The 15,590-nt window shown below is 39.8% G+C and overlaps 1 protein-coding gene across 1 annotated transcript in view; it reads right to left on the reverse strand.

Moving 5' to 3' along the window:
* The window catches only part of col13a1 (collagen, type XIII, alpha 1), a 121,590-nt gene extending 109,788 nt beyond the window's left edge, over positions 1-11,802 (reverse strand). The window contains exons 1-4 of the mRNA XM_073025335.1: positions 11,407-11,802; positions 11,055-11,081; positions 10,353-10,388; positions 4,983-5,009 (exon numbers count right to left, since the gene is read on the reverse strand). Of these exons, the coding sequence (XP_072881436.1) occupies positions 4,983-5,009; positions 10,353-10,388; positions 11,055-11,081; positions 11,407-11,442 (126 nt within the window). The 5' untranslated portion in view covers positions 11,443-11,802. The remainder of the gene's footprint in view (positions 1-4,982; positions 5,010-10,352; positions 10,389-11,054; positions 11,082-11,406) is intronic.
* Positions 11,803-15,590: the final 3,788 nt, after the last annotated feature.

Genomic DNA, 15,590 nt, shown 5'->3' on the forward strand with positions numbered 1-15,590 from the left:
GTTATTTAATCTTTGGCTTAAGCTTGCTCCATCAGTTTGTTGCTGCAATTCACACTTCCATTTTCCACCACACAGTTCTTTGAAAGGTCTAACTTTAAATATAACATCAAGTGCTGATGATGGAAGAATGAGTGGGGTAATTAAAACAATCTTTTGTTTGGTTCCTTTAACTGTCTGCTAAATTTTCTGAGACTGATTTCACAACCATGTTGTTCACCTCTCCTTCAAGAAAATGGCTCCATCAAGCTGAATCCATTGCTATATAGTAATGAGATTGGTTTGCCAAAAGAAGGGAAGGTTACCTCAGGTCGATCTTTCATCTTGTGAGATCATTCCAATGCATCTACAACTTTGCTTCTTAAGCCATCCAATTTATACTCTACTTCCTAACTCTCCTCCTTCCCACTAGAACCCTGACCAATGGGAAAGGAGATTTCACTATTTTAAATCGATAGGGTGAAGTAATGAGTGCGACAGAATGGTCAGCTTTTGACATTCAAAGTTCCTCTGAGTGCAACATGAATGGATGCAAGAGGCAGGAAATTTCTTTGCAATCCAAGGAATGTATGAATGGAAAGGGGTTAAATTCAAATTACTGTTAAGGTGGTATCTAACCCCAGGAATATGATCTTACGTAATGGTGCCCAATCCTCAAGGAACAGTCATAGTGGCTACCTTAAATGGTTGTCCCTCATACTCCTATTCCAGCAGGAGAGTCACAGAAGGGAAACAGACCCACTGTCCATTTACTGTAATTTAATCCTATCAATAGAGTGTACAGGGAGGGGTAGCACCTCTGATGAAAGGGGTTGTCATGTCCATTCTGGGGCAGCTCACTCACTTTTGGGCCCCGCAGGAAACACAGTCCTCACCAGTGGCTTCAAGTAACTGTTTGCATGAGGCAGCGGCCACACACTGGTACGCCACTCCAACAGATCGGCTAAACCAGGTGAGGGTAGTGGCAATTTCATGCCCTGCTGAGATAGGGATAGGGACATACCTGTCCTAGTATATGAAGCCAACTTTGGTGGACTGGGTGGGTGAGATCTGCAGTGAGATCCAACAGCCAGGAAGGTGGCTCTTGGTGGAGACCGAAGGGCATGGCCAGGCACAGAAGAAGTCATGGCCATTCACTGTAACTAAGGAAGATCCCAGTTGTGATGCATGTTTGCATCACTGGACCTGTACTTCTGAGGTTGAGAGAGTGGAATACCTCAGGTTTTCCACTTTTAGGAACTCTCCAGCATAGGTTTCCTGTCATCATCGGACATGATGGGCAACTACCACACAATTCCATTGTTATTTTCCTCATGTTTCCTATGGTGAATTAACCTACCAACCAGCACCTTTTTGGCTTGTGAGTTTGGCTTTGAAAGCCAGAGCATCCAAATGACCATAAGATATAGGAACAGAACTAGGCCATTTGACCCATTGAATCTGCTCTTCCATTTGATCATGACTAACTTATTTCCCCATTCTCCTGCCTTTTCCCCATAACCTTTGATATCCTTACTGACAAACAAACCTATCAACCTCCGCTTTATATATACACATAATGACTTGGCCTTCACAGCTGTTGGTAGCAATGAATTCCACAGATTCAAAACCCTTCTGTTAAAGAAATTTCTCTTCATCTCAGTTCTAAAGGCACACCTTTGTACTGTGAGGCTGTGTCCTCTGCTCCGAGACTCTCCTACTACTGGAAACCTCCTTTCCATGTCTACACTATCTAGGCCTTTGGTAGGTTTCAGCGGAATCCTCTCTCACTCATCTAAAACCGAGTGATAGCAGGCCCTAAATGCTCCTGTGTTAACCTTTCAACTCCCAGGACCATTTTCGTGGACTTTCTCCAATGCCAGCACATCTTTTCTTGGACATAAGTGCTCATAATACTCCAAATGCAATCTGGCTAATGCTTTGTAAATCCCCTGCATCACATTCTTGCTTTTATATTCTAGCTGCCTGAAAATGAAGACCAACATTGTCTTTAACTTCCTTACTATTAACTCAACCTGCAAACTAATCTTTAGGGAATCCTGTACTAGAACTCCCAAGTCCCTCTGCACCTCCAATTTCTGAATTCAATCCCTGTTTAGGAAATTGTCGCCGCCCTTATTCTTTCTACTGAAGTGCACAACCAGACATTTTCTTACACTATATTCCATCTGTCACACCTTTACTCATTCTCTTAATCTGTCCAAGTTGTTCTGAAGATTCCCTGCTTCCTCAACACCGCCTGCCCCTCCACCTATTTTTCTATCATCTACAAACATGGCCACAAAACTATCAATTTCATCATTTAGGTTTTTAACCTATAACATGAAAGCAGTGGACTCAACTCTGACCCCTGTGGAACATCACTAGTCACAGGCAGCCAACCTGAAAAGTCCCCTTTTATTCTCACTCTTTGTTATCTGCTAGTCAACCGATCTTCTGCACATGCTGGTAAACAACATCCACTGACTCTCCTTTGTCTATCCTGTCTGTTATTTGCTCAAAGAATTCCAATAGATGGCAGGCAAATTTTCCCTTGAGGAAGCCATGCTGACTTTATCATGTGCCTCTGAGTACCCCAAAACCTCATTATTAATAATGGGCTCTAATATCTTGACCACCACTGAAATCAGGCTAACTGGTCTATAAATTCCTGTCTGTTGCCTCTCTCCCTTAAAGAATGGAATGACATTTGTAATTTTCCAGTCCACTGGAACCATTCCAGAATCTTGTGATTCTTGAAAGATCACTACTAATGCCTCCACAACCTCTTCAGCGTTCTCTTTCAGAACTCCGGAGTGCAGTCTATTTGATCCAGAGCTTTCAGCTTCCCAAGCACCTTCTCCTTAGTAATTGTGACAATAGTATCTTCTGCTCCCTGACACTCTTGAATTTATGGTATACTGCTAGTGCCTTCCGTAGTGAAGGTTGATGCAAAATACATATTCAGTTCATCCACCATTTCTTTATTCCCCATTACTACCTCTCCAGCATTCCATGTCCACTCTTATCTCTCTTTTACTCCTTGTATATTTTTGGTATTGTTTAATATATTATTGTCAAGCTTATCTTCATATTTCATTCTTTTCTCTCCTAATTGTTTTTTTTATATTGGTTTTTAAAAGCTTCCCACTCATTTTTGCTATATTGCATGCCCTCTTTTTTGATCTTTTTCTGGTGTTATTGACTTCCTTTGATAGCTAAGGTTGCCTTTTCCACCCTTTAGAATTACTCCCACTGCTGCTCTGCTGTCAACCCTACTTGTGACCCTTTCCAATGAACTTTGGCCAGCTCCTCTCATGCCTCTGCAGTTCCCTTTATTCCACTCTCATCCCGATACATCCAATTTTAGCTTTTCCCTCTCAAACTTCAGGGTGAAATCTATTTTATGATCACTGCCTCCTTTACTTTTAGCCCCATAAGCTAATCTGGTTCATGTGGAACACAGGTCACCAGCTGTGAGACAACACTATTTGCAGCACCACACTGCCCACCTTTATTTGAAGTACTCTAGGAAGAGCTCTGAAGGACATCACTCCTGGATTTTAATAGTAGGCTCCCTGTTTGTCCTGGGGAGGCCACTCTCATTGCTACATCTTCTTATGGCCCCACTATCAAAAAAAATTATAATATGGAACAAGGGGACCGTCCAAAGAGATCCGTTTTCAATGCATGTTGAATTCAAGGGGACTGGTAAGCTAATATTACCATGCATTTATTGGGGAAAAAAATCACAGACTTCAGGCAATATTCTTAAGTGTAGCACACACAAAATGCTGGAGGAACTCAGCAAGTTAGGCAGCATCCATGGAGGAGAATAAACAGTCAATGTTTCTGGCCAAGACTCTTCATGAAGGGTCTTAGTCTGAAATGTTGACTTTTGTTCTCCTCTATAGATGCTGCCTGACTTGCTGAGTTCCTCCAGCATTTTATGTGTGCTACATGGATTTCCATCATCTGCAGAATCTCTTGTATTGTGGACAATATTTGACATTACAGCCCATAGGGCGTGAAAGTAACACCTCCTTCGGTTGGAGAAACAGCTTTAATTTGGAAATGTTGCATAATTATTTGGCTTTGTAAAGAATTGAATAACCATTGAAGGAAAAAGTAGCACATGGAAGGAAACTGAAAGCCTTGCAATCAGGGGAACAGGTTTGGCAAGTTTTCTTTTCAATTGGAAATTATATCTGCAGCCAAAGGCGACAGGCAAACAAGACGAAACAACTGGTGAAAAATTAAATGAACAAGGTTCACTGCCCCTTTCGAGGGCATGATGCCTGTCAGGATGCAGTGACTGATGGGATCTTCTCAAAGAGAATTTTGATAAAATAAAATTATTTTCATCTGGGCGTGTGCTGAGGGGGGAATTCACTGGAAATGGATATGGAACACAATAGTGATGAGAACACAATATTTTAGAACACAATATTTCAGAACGTGTGACTGATAGAAAAATAAAAGGTGGTGATGTGAGCTGAAAAGCCCTGCCTTAATAGAGCAATCAGAACAGAAATGGAGCTACTCTGAGTGTAACTGGTGGGAGGTCTTCAGTGGAAAATCCTGTTTCATGGTGCTCAATGCCAGAGGCTGAGTTATATTTACCCACTGAGCCATGCACAGAGGCCACAAAATTATATGTCTAAAACAAAAATTGATTTCCTTTCGGGTTTGGGTTTAAAGACGGCAAAATTCCAGTAAGGTTCCAATCATTACCTAATAAAATGATGATTACACGGAATTATTGCTCAAGGGACAACTAATTAGGTTGGTTGCTGACTCAAATCTAGATTTTCAATTATTCTCACTTATTTTTATTTCCACTACACTGAAAACATAACTTGCTGCTGGAATATTTAGATTAAATTGAATCAAGTGTCTGTTCTACCCAATAGACAGCAATTCCAACAAGGAAGTACTTTAAAGCACAATTAATGTACTACTAGAAACACAAATAGGACGGGCTTCCCTTTCCTTGCATGACTCACCTCTTCACCAGGTTCCCCCTTTAGACCCTGCGCAGTCACAGCAAACACAGCATGCAGAGGTAAAGGAGAGACACAAATAGAGGATTAGTCTGAGACCATAAATGTACTTATCAGCATCTTTCTAAAGCAATCTTTCTCAAGATGTCAGCAGCCAAAGTCCGCATCTCTGCATCAGTTTGTACTCAAGCAACAAACAAGCAGCACTGCAAGAGATTGCACCCTCAATAATCTTCAGTACTGAAAAGAGTGAAACTCGTTGCCTTCAGCAATGGAGAAATATCACAACAGAGTAACTTGGGAGAAAAAAAATCCAGCAGTTAGGAAAAGAAAATAATCTGGGGAAACTAGGCTGGAGATTTAGCACCCCAATCCCAGATTCCCAGTGAATCTTGTGGTAATTACCTACACAGTGTCACTGATGAGGAACAAGGAGCAGGGCCACTCTGGTTCTAATCATAGACAGGGTTGGACCTTTTATGGTTGAATTAGGAGAGAGGAAGCTAGCCATGTGTTGATCAGCTGAATGACAATTGAATCCATTTAGACCAAGGGTTCCCAATTGTTTTTATGCCATGGACCCCAGGTTAGCAATTCCCGATTTAGTTGGTATCCACAGAATGCAACAAGGAATGTACCTACTGCTGGTCAAAGTGTAATGTACAGGGTATGGCTATGGTTTGCTTTGCTTTCTACTCAACAGAACAATCAGATATACTCTGGGCTATCTTTTAAAGTAGCAAATATTATCTTTATAAAGTGGAGAATGTCCCACACAATTGCCCAGATTATGGTGGATTTCAGAGACCCTTCCCATTTTTCTGTGCAAAGGTAAAAGTATCAAGCACACAGAAATTGAAAAGAATTAATGCCTTGCTTTTCCAAAGCCCCTACCTGTGGCAGGATGGGAGAAAGGCAAATAGAAACTACATCCCGTTTTAGCCCAGTTTAAAATTGTGATCAGAACCAGCTGGCAAGTATTCTCCATTGTCAATAGAAAGGATTACAAACCATCAATTCAATTTTATATTACACATTGGGACAGAAACAATAATAAATTAAAGAAATGAAATTTGCTGCAGGCCTGTAGGCCAAACTTAGGAGTCTGATGAGTGGTTTGTATTGAAATGGCTCAAACTTCCTGATATGTAATGAATTATTTTGGCGTCTACGTTACTTGCGAGGCACAGTAGCCATCCTGCTACATACACAAAGTGCAACCTACAGAAAGTGGCAGGGTGAACGACCGAGTCTTGTTCATTTTAGCTGTACTGACTGAAGAACTGAATGATCTTCAATTCCACTCCTATCACATTTAGATCTTCAATATTATTCAGAGTAGATATATTGGAATTTGCTTCAATATCTCAACTGAAAAAAAAAAGGTGCTTCTGACAGTACCTCAGTACTGCAGTATGATGTTGGTCTGGAGTTCTGAGGTGGAGTAAGAGCAGGGCTCCCTGCATCAGAGGCAACTGTGCTACCAATTAAAGCAAGGTCCCACCACTAACTCCAGTAACCAGATGTGACAGGTTTGGTCGAACACATATATCTGCAGTCAGACCCTGAATTCTTGGTTTATGTTACAACAATTTTTCTTGATTATTCAGGGTGCAAACTCAACACACGCAAGACAAAGTTGTGGACGTATATCTCTCCAATCATTTTAAGCTTTTTAAAAAACTTTTTTTGTGTGGTTAGAAATATTCAGGTTCAATAATGATGTGATTACCTGGAAATAAAATCTCAAAACATTGTCAGCATAATGAACTTGCAGATCTGGTGTGAAACCTAACAAATGATTCTGATTGCTTCTTTTTATTATAGGAGGCACTAATGCTTGAAATAGTTTTCTAGAATGATTAGCAAAATCTATGAGGAAACAAACATTTCTGCCTTACTTTTATTTGTTTTTGTTGGGCGGCCTGGTCTCTTCTCACATCTCTGCAATCTGGTGGTCGGTGTCCTGACTGGCTACTGCAAACTGCTCATAGTTTAGCTGAGTGGGAGCAGAATTAGGATGGCAGAGAGATCAGGCTGCGCAGATGCCCGTGTGGGAATGGAACTGATGAGGTTGTTGTAAGAGCCAGCACGGACTCAATGGGCTATGGGACCACAAGTATGAAAATGGTGAAAAGAAACACCTTGCCATTGTGTCACCTGCCCTAAGATCTCTTCGCGGATCGATACAAAGTTCTATCTGATAGTGTTTCTGTGAAGTACCTTGGGACACTTAATGAAAACCTGTGATAAAAGCTATTGAAACAGAGTTGGGAGATCTTTGCAACCTCTTTCAGAATAGATAGTCTAAAACTGATCAGATCTCTTCCTCCATTCTTAATGACCTTGGGTGTTATGACATCTTTTCATCCTCAGTATAGCAACTCTTCACTCCGCTCACCTCCAATTATTTTCTAAATGTACTGAACTCTAATAAATTCTGAAAGCTATTGGCCACCACTATTGTTTTCTATGCTTCACAATGCAAGAATCAAATCGAAAAACCAGGCCTGAAATTTATTAATATGGATAATTGTGAACTCTCTTTTGTATATTTTAACCACATTAAAGGTGCTCCAAGTTGTTGCAGTGGATGTGTGAAGATCCTAAACCTTGCCTTTGCTACTTTAACTATACAATTTGAAAAATCTTCTATAAACTCAAAATCGCTCACAACTTTGCACTTACATGACAATAGCAATAAACACACAGCCAGAAAAATAATCCAACACAAAACAAACTTTACTGTAGACATGCTCTGAAAAGCACATTTATCACACTGTAAATTGGAGAACCTTCATCTATTTGTATAATTCCAGATTCACATGGAGAACTGAGCATTTTATTGGACTCTATCAAGTTTAAAAGCTGAAACATTTCCATAGTTTCCAGTGCAGTATATGAGGAAAGAGTTTGAGCTAAAAGAGAAACAAGTCATGGAAATAAGCGACAGATAATCTACTGGAGGAACTCTGTGTCAAGCAGCATCTTTGGTTGGGGAGTGGTAGATAGTGAATGTCAACACTTCTGTTCAATCCAGGCCGGGATTTGAGCTGAAATTTCAACAATTCTTTTCCCTCCACAGATGCTGCTCAATCTGCTTAGTGTCCCCAGCAGATTGTGTGTTGCTTCAGATTCCAGCACCTGCAGTCTCATGGAAGTGAGATTGGTAGAAGACCTGTTATCTCCCATGTACCTCAGTACTCACAGTTACACGTTTATACCTGCCAAGGAGACCCAAACAACATAACTAAACCCAACTATCTACCCAACATAGAGTAAGTATAAATGGTTATAAAATCTACTTGAATGGTAAGACAAATTTGCATGTTACATGACAGTTTAGCTCTTTAACATCTCCTGAATGAACTGCCCAGCATTTGTACTAGGGACAACTGGTGTTATACAATTCCACCTACAGAGATTGGTTTACTTTTCAAAGCTTCTAAATGGCAATATTTTTACAATTCTTTCACAGGATAGCAAAGTTACTGCCAATGTTAGTCCCCAAAATTTAACATTTTAAGTAATTTTGTCCTCAAAACTTCCCACTTCGGGTTACAGATTTGCTTTTGGAAGACTGGAAGGGTAACTTATTCTTGATCAGGTGGCTCAATTTTCTCTCTTATGCATGTTAACAGGCAATATTAGCAGCAAGGCAATATGAACAATGTCTCACTTGTTTAGACCGTCCGAGATAGGGTCCTGTCACCAAAAACTGAGCACAGTTTGGGCTTACTTAATCAGAAAAACAAAGCAGAGTAAGAGCTGCTAATTACAGGAAGCACTGCTGTGAGCACTTCCTTGTACTGAGAAAGTGACCCAAAACAAGAAAGACTTAGGAACCTTTCAAAGTCATCTTTCTAAAAAAAATGTGCAATTAGCACAAGGTTTTTTTTTCAGTCTATTGCAATGATGCCTGAAACAATGTGCCTCCACACAGTGGGATTTAGTGGTGGCAGCCTAACCTTAGAAACTTGGTCAATTCTCCCTGGAATTTCCCCATTAAAGGGCTGGAGAAATAACAATCAGTAATAACAGTTAACAACCCTTCAGCCCACACACAGTTGAAACTGGGGTCCTTTTGAAATAATGAGGATTTCGAATGAGTTTGGTTATTTCTGGCAAAGACCAACACTGTGTGATAAATGTGCTTCATGAACTTAGGGAATTCCTAGCACTTTTACTTATATTTAAAGAAATATTAAAGTTCAGACCAGCAGCATGGCAATCAGGTTAGCCCACAGCATTTCCACATCCATGAGTCAAAGCTTTAAAGAGGCTGTTCAGTATTAGGAAGTATCAACAATGTAACAAGTAGCGACCCTATTGTTTACTAAATTAACATTATTATATCAGATCAAAGTTATAGGAGAAGCAAAATAGTTTTGCACTTGTATACGAGTTATAAATTAATACAACTCCTTATACATATTTTTTTAAATTTACAATATTCTAAAGCTAGAAGTGCTTACAAAGTAACATTTGGGGAAGTCAGTCAGTACTTGCGAACACTAATCTATAAGTACAGGTAAACAAAGCTCATATGATTGTATATTGGTCTCTACTTTGCCCTGAATTCTATTTAGCTGCTGATGTATTTAGATTGTTTTTGAATGGGGAAAAATGTTCACTAAACAGCCCATTTAACTAACCAATGCTTTAAGAGCCAGAGATTTCACTGCAGGAGATGACATACTTTAAAATACATTACTATCAGAACTCCAATGCACCACAGCAAGACCACCTCGCAAACTTAGCAAAAGCCTGATTCAAGGACAAACTTAACCTAAGGTCTCTGTTACATTTATCTTGAAATGTGTAGAAATTCACAGCAGTGGCTGAACCGCTCCATCAGTGAGATGTAAGAGGGAGCCAAGGCAATAAGCAAAATGCTTTAAGAAAGATGCAGTTAAGTGTGGCACTGTCAAACGAATGGTTTAAGGCTGCATTATCCTGGGGCTTGAAATTGAAAGAGAATTAAATGATCTGTACAATGTCACTTTAACAAAAGTCTTCTATCTCTATGAGCCAGATGTTGTTCTGACCTTTTAGAAATGTTTGTGCAATAGCTCCCTAGGGAGAACAAGACCAGTTCCAAAAATGGTGCCCTTTTTTTTGGTTCCAAAAGTTATACACATACAAAAATCTGTACTAGTTCAAATATAAAATGTTATAAGCCAATTCAGACTCCCAAGAAAGGTGCAGGATGGGAAAGGGTGAGGCAAGGGGAAGGATATTGCAGCGTTAATTTTTTTTCTTTGACACTTCATTCAGACAGCTGAAATGATTGTTCATTGTGCTTTCAGTGCAAGATAAGCATCAGATCTAAGTAACCACACGGCTAAAATTAGATGCAATAAATAAACTTACCCTTCTCCCTGGTAGGCCCATGGATCCTTTGTTTCCCTAATAATCAATGTACAGTCAGAACTGTAAAGAAAGAGTTTTTTTTGCAATTTCACCCAAAAAGCTGCTCAGCTGCACACGAGAACATCCAGCAAAGACGTGTGCCCCAAAGTCACAGAGCAAGCGTTTCAGAATGTAATGCTCAATCACAAAAGCATGAAGGCCTCCCACTAGATGCTACTATTCAGTGCTTTACACACCAAACTACCAGATTGCTACGCCAAGAGTTAAACCTTTGGAAAAGAGCCCTTATCACAAGAGAAAGCTGGCAACATGATGACTGTGTGCTAACACCACACCACCAGTTAAAAAAAAACAATTTTCTTCCATACATGTAGCCAGAGCCAAGATCATAAATCGGAGGAGCAGCGTTTGCAAAACAGTTAATTAGCATGATGAGAATGATGCAGATTTTTAATATCTGGGATATCAATCCTTTCCAAAATGAAATTATTCATCCTAAATGAAGTTTTTTTTTCCCACGTTAAGGAGAAAGATAGAACACATGAATTATTATCAGGATGACGTGGGAGTGGATAGCAGTCAGCAAAAGGCAAGCTTTGGAACGTAGCACGGGGTAGACAAAGACTGTTAAAACAAGGCAGACAAGTGCAAACACAGAGTTAGCATTAGACAAGGAGAAGGGAGCAGTTTAAGGCTAATTACCGGAAAGCCATCTCTTCCTGGAGCTCCCTGAAGTGATAAAAATCAGTAGAAAGGGAAAAAAAATTAACATATTGTAGACATAGCCCAACAAGCCAAAGGGATAAAGCTGACTTTATTAATTTTAACTTTTAAAGGTACGAAATTTTTAAGTGCACTGGTGCAAAGATTTTATAGCATCACAACAAATGTACATTCTGCAAAGACCAAGGAAAGTTATGATGACATGGCAAAGATTTAGCAGAAATAAGTTAATATCTAAGGTCCAGTACACCAAACAGAAGCTTAGAGACAGACACTGTTATTTTTGACCCAACCTTTTCTCTTAGGCACAACTAGCGTTTCATGTACTTACAGCTGGCCCTGTGAACAGAAAAGAGTGAAAAAGCATATTATTCTCCTGTGGTGTTCAACATAGAATTAATACAAGATTCATCATTGGCTTAGTTACTTAGCCTAGTGACAAAGCATTAAAAAATTCATTACATTTCAAATGGATGGCTATGTAAAGGGAAGAGTTCTTCATGTAGAATTAGAACAAAGTCCATTCACATGTGTTTCTTTTAAACACAAAATGGGCATAAAAAGAAATGTTAAACTCTTTTAAAGTTTTTGCATTCAGCTCCTGTAAAAATCCCACTTCTCAGGAAAATGGAACTAAGTACTTCCTGTTGAAATTCAGGTAGGAGAATGGGGTTCAGAGGGTGAATCAATTAGTTATGATGGAATGGCCAGCAGACTTGATGGACCAAATGGCTCAATTCTGCTCCTATGTCTTATGGTCTTATGGAAATTTGTCTCAATAAAATATCATTTCCCCAACTTAGAAGCTGGGTCAGAAATTGAGATTAATGACTGAGCGCTCAACAAATACATTGGCCATGCTGAAAATAGCAAATTATACGTGCCTTTAAGCGTCTCCCAACAATACTATCATCTTTATGTTTTCAAATATATCCTATAACTTTCATTTAAACTATTGTTGCCACAGCTCTTGGAATAGATTGAGGTTTCCGTGAGTTGTTAACTGCTGTCTCTAAACACAGGGGCTCCTTGTCCCGGATGATGAGTCTCCCCATGTGCCATCACTCTTCCCATATTTAAACAACTTTCCTCCTTTCTTGCATCTACCTCTAATCTCCAAATCAGTGTTTATTTTATTTACTTAGAGATACAGCATGGTAACAGGCCCTTCTTGCCCAATGAGCCCATGCCACACAATTTCAGCTTTGTGACCAACTAACCTACCAACTTGTAATGTGTGAGGAATCCGAGCACCCTGGAGGAAACTCACTGGAAAAGAACTGACCTGCATCTGGACTGGGATTACTGTAGAGGGGCAAAACTACATGGCATGGACAAGGTAGGGAGCCTACTTCTGTGCCGTACAATCCCACAGCTCAGCCCCATGGGTGAGCGTTCCTGCAGCTGACTGTCCAGCAGATGGCAGTGTCTGTGAGACTCAGGTTGTGATGCTCCAAATAGGGTCACCTTTGCTTTCAAGGAATTGTCACCATGACGATTCCTTGAAAGTTAAGATGATCCTATCTGGTGACTGCTAGTCTCATGCGCCAAATATGGAGGAAGATCACATTTCAACTTAAGAGGAGCAGAGACAAGGACAGAGAGAATGGATGAAATTGGTCCCAATTCAGTGGGACAACTCAGATGCTTCTCTCAAGGTTCTGTGAACGCACCAGTCCAATGCCCAGTCTACTGCTGGCACTTGACAAACCTGCCCTTCCAAGACTCTTCAGTGATGATGGCTCATTATCCCCATAAATGCCCATTATGTGAATAGAACTGTGCTGTGGAGATCCACATATCTGGCTCAGACCAACTTCTTTGAGGACCTTACATAACTACAACAAGGCAATTATGCAAAAAAGTTGGGGTTAGAATTTTCTCATGCTATAAAAAAAATCTCAATGACCTACCCACACAAAAAAAACTTCAATTGTATTAAAGTATGTATGCTATACGAATGGCTATTTGAAGGGAGATCATGGAAACAATATCACCCAGACTATAAGCAATAGTTTCTTTAAAAAATAGAGATATAGCATGGTAACAGGCCCTCTGGTCCAATGAGGCTGCACTACACAAATACACCCATGTGACCAATTAACCTATCACCACGTACATCTTTGGAATGTGGGAAGTAACCGTAGAACCCGGAGGAAACCTATGCAGTTACGGGGAGAACGTACAAACTCCTTACAGACTGTGACGTAATTGAACCCAGATTGCTGATGATGTAGTAGCATTATGTTAACTGCTACAAAACCATGCCACCTTCATGGAAAAAGACAAGGATCTGTAACAGATCTAAGGATTTAAGTTCTTGAAGTCTTTTTTTTAATGAACAACCTATTTCATGTGCTTTGCTAGAAATAAACAAACTCTATAACTTAATATCATCTCTGCCATGACTAAATCATTATAGAATTGTTTAAGAAAATAGAAGTGCCTTGAGATGTCCTTTCCTGAAAATTTATATTCCCCAATCTTAAGTCTAGCTGACAGACATAGGAAGTGGAAGAAATGCAAGGAGAGGTAGCCATCAATCCTTGAACAGCAAAGAAATTACCATTTTTCTACAAGAGGTTAAAAGAAAATCACACGGTATTCAGTTTAATAAATGGAACTGAGAAACATTCCTAAAGCGAGTGTTTCTATGTGGTGACCCTGCAGTCCCAGGACGTGATTGCCTTTGTAAGGGGGTTGACTTCTACATCTTTATCCCCAGCATTTTGCAGAAATGGGCCAGACTGGGGTCAACTTTGAAACATTACTTCCCAAGATTTCTCATCAACTCCTATTTTCCAAATGCATTTCATTTGGGGAAAGAACATTAAGGGAGGAAAGCAAGAATGAAGAAAATGGATGCAATGCCAATTTTTTTTAGTAAAGGAATGATAATAATATTTATTCTTTAGGGCTTTAAAAAATTATTTGGTTGTTTTCCATTACTGAATGAAATATAATATTCCAGAGTCGTACTAAAATGTATTGAATCATTTTAATGTATTTGCCATCATTTACTAATTATACTTAAAAAAAACAGGGAAGACTGCACCACTGCAGCACTCCCTTCTATCACAGACCCTAAGATGTACACTAACTTTGAAAATAGAATATTGGTACATCTTTCCAAAGACAAAAAAGGAAGCCCTTCAGGAAAGTAGGAATTCACCATGTTATTATATAGGTGCAGAGAGACAATTGTAGGATGTTTGATAGAACCTGACATATAGTCAGGTTGGTCTAGTCTGTGTACCACCAAAAGCCGCTGGTGACTAGCTTACTCAAGGAAAAGACAGCCTAAAAAATGACTTGGAAATCTACAGCTTCAGAATTGCAGAATAATGACAGAGCCAGCTAACCAAATTATGCAGAGTTCACACCTTGGAAAGACAATATATTACTCTTTGGTAGTTTCATAGAATGCAACTAATAACAGCTCCATTAAAACAACTCTGACATTAATTTCTCCAATTTATAGGAAAGAAATGCTGAAATCAACCAATATCAAAAGACAAAATAATTAGCTTATATTCAATAAATATATTTTCCATGTTGGAAATTGAGAATCCAATTAATAATGCACAAATACACATTCACATTTCTTTCTTTCTTTTTTTCATTCAAAGATACAGCATGGTAACGAGTCTTACCAGTCCAACAGGCTCACAGTGCCCAAATAAACCCATGTGACCAATCAACTACTAACCCATCCACTTTCGGAATGTGGGAGGAATCCAGAGCACATGGAGGAAACCCACACAGTCATGGGGAGAACATACATAGTCCTTACAGACAGCTGCAGAATTGAACCCGGGCCAAAGGCACTGTAGTAGCATTACACTAACTGCTACACTACTGTGCAAACTCTCATTTGCTTCATCACATAACCTATTATACAACTTGATTGCTGTATATTACAAGTTCTTTAGGAGGTAGGGTGGATCAATATCATATCTCAAACTGATCACTTTTACTGGGTCGCTGCAGAGACACAGGAAAAGGAACTCCTTTTCTCGTCAGGTAATACCCAAAGGGGGCGGAACTTAGGATGAAGCTGCCTAACGGCGACTCCTTTACTCACATCTTTGGAAGCAGTTCTATTTCTGTCTTTAATATCCCTCTTTCCTTTTCAAGGTTCTTTTGAATACCCTGACCTGGAGTAAAATGCTGACTTTGGTTCTTTGTGGAAATGGGACCTGCTCTCAGGGCCTCACGACCAGCCGCTTTTCAATATGCCAAGGACGTGGCCTGGAAGACTAGCGTGCCTTCAGAGTGCTTGGTAGGGGTGCCGATGCTTTTTTGCTGGTGGGGGGGGGGGTTGTTGCTTTGCTGCTGCTTATGCATGGGAGGGGGGTCTTTGGGGGTCTAACATTTAACTGTCATTCATTCTTTGGGGCACTCCTCTGTTGTCGTGGATAGTTGTGAAGAAAAAAAATTTCAGGATGTATATTGTATACATTTTTCTGACATTAAATGTACCTATTGAGGTAGCAGAGTATTGCAGGAGAGACA

Source organism: Hemitrygon akajei, chromosome 21 (genome assembly GCF_048418815.1).
Source record: "Hemitrygon akajei chromosome 21, sHemAka1.3, whole genome shotgun sequence".
Classification (NCBI taxonomy): domain Eukaryota; kingdom Metazoa; phylum Chordata; class Chondrichthyes; order Myliobatiformes; family Dasyatidae; genus Hemitrygon; species Hemitrygon akajei.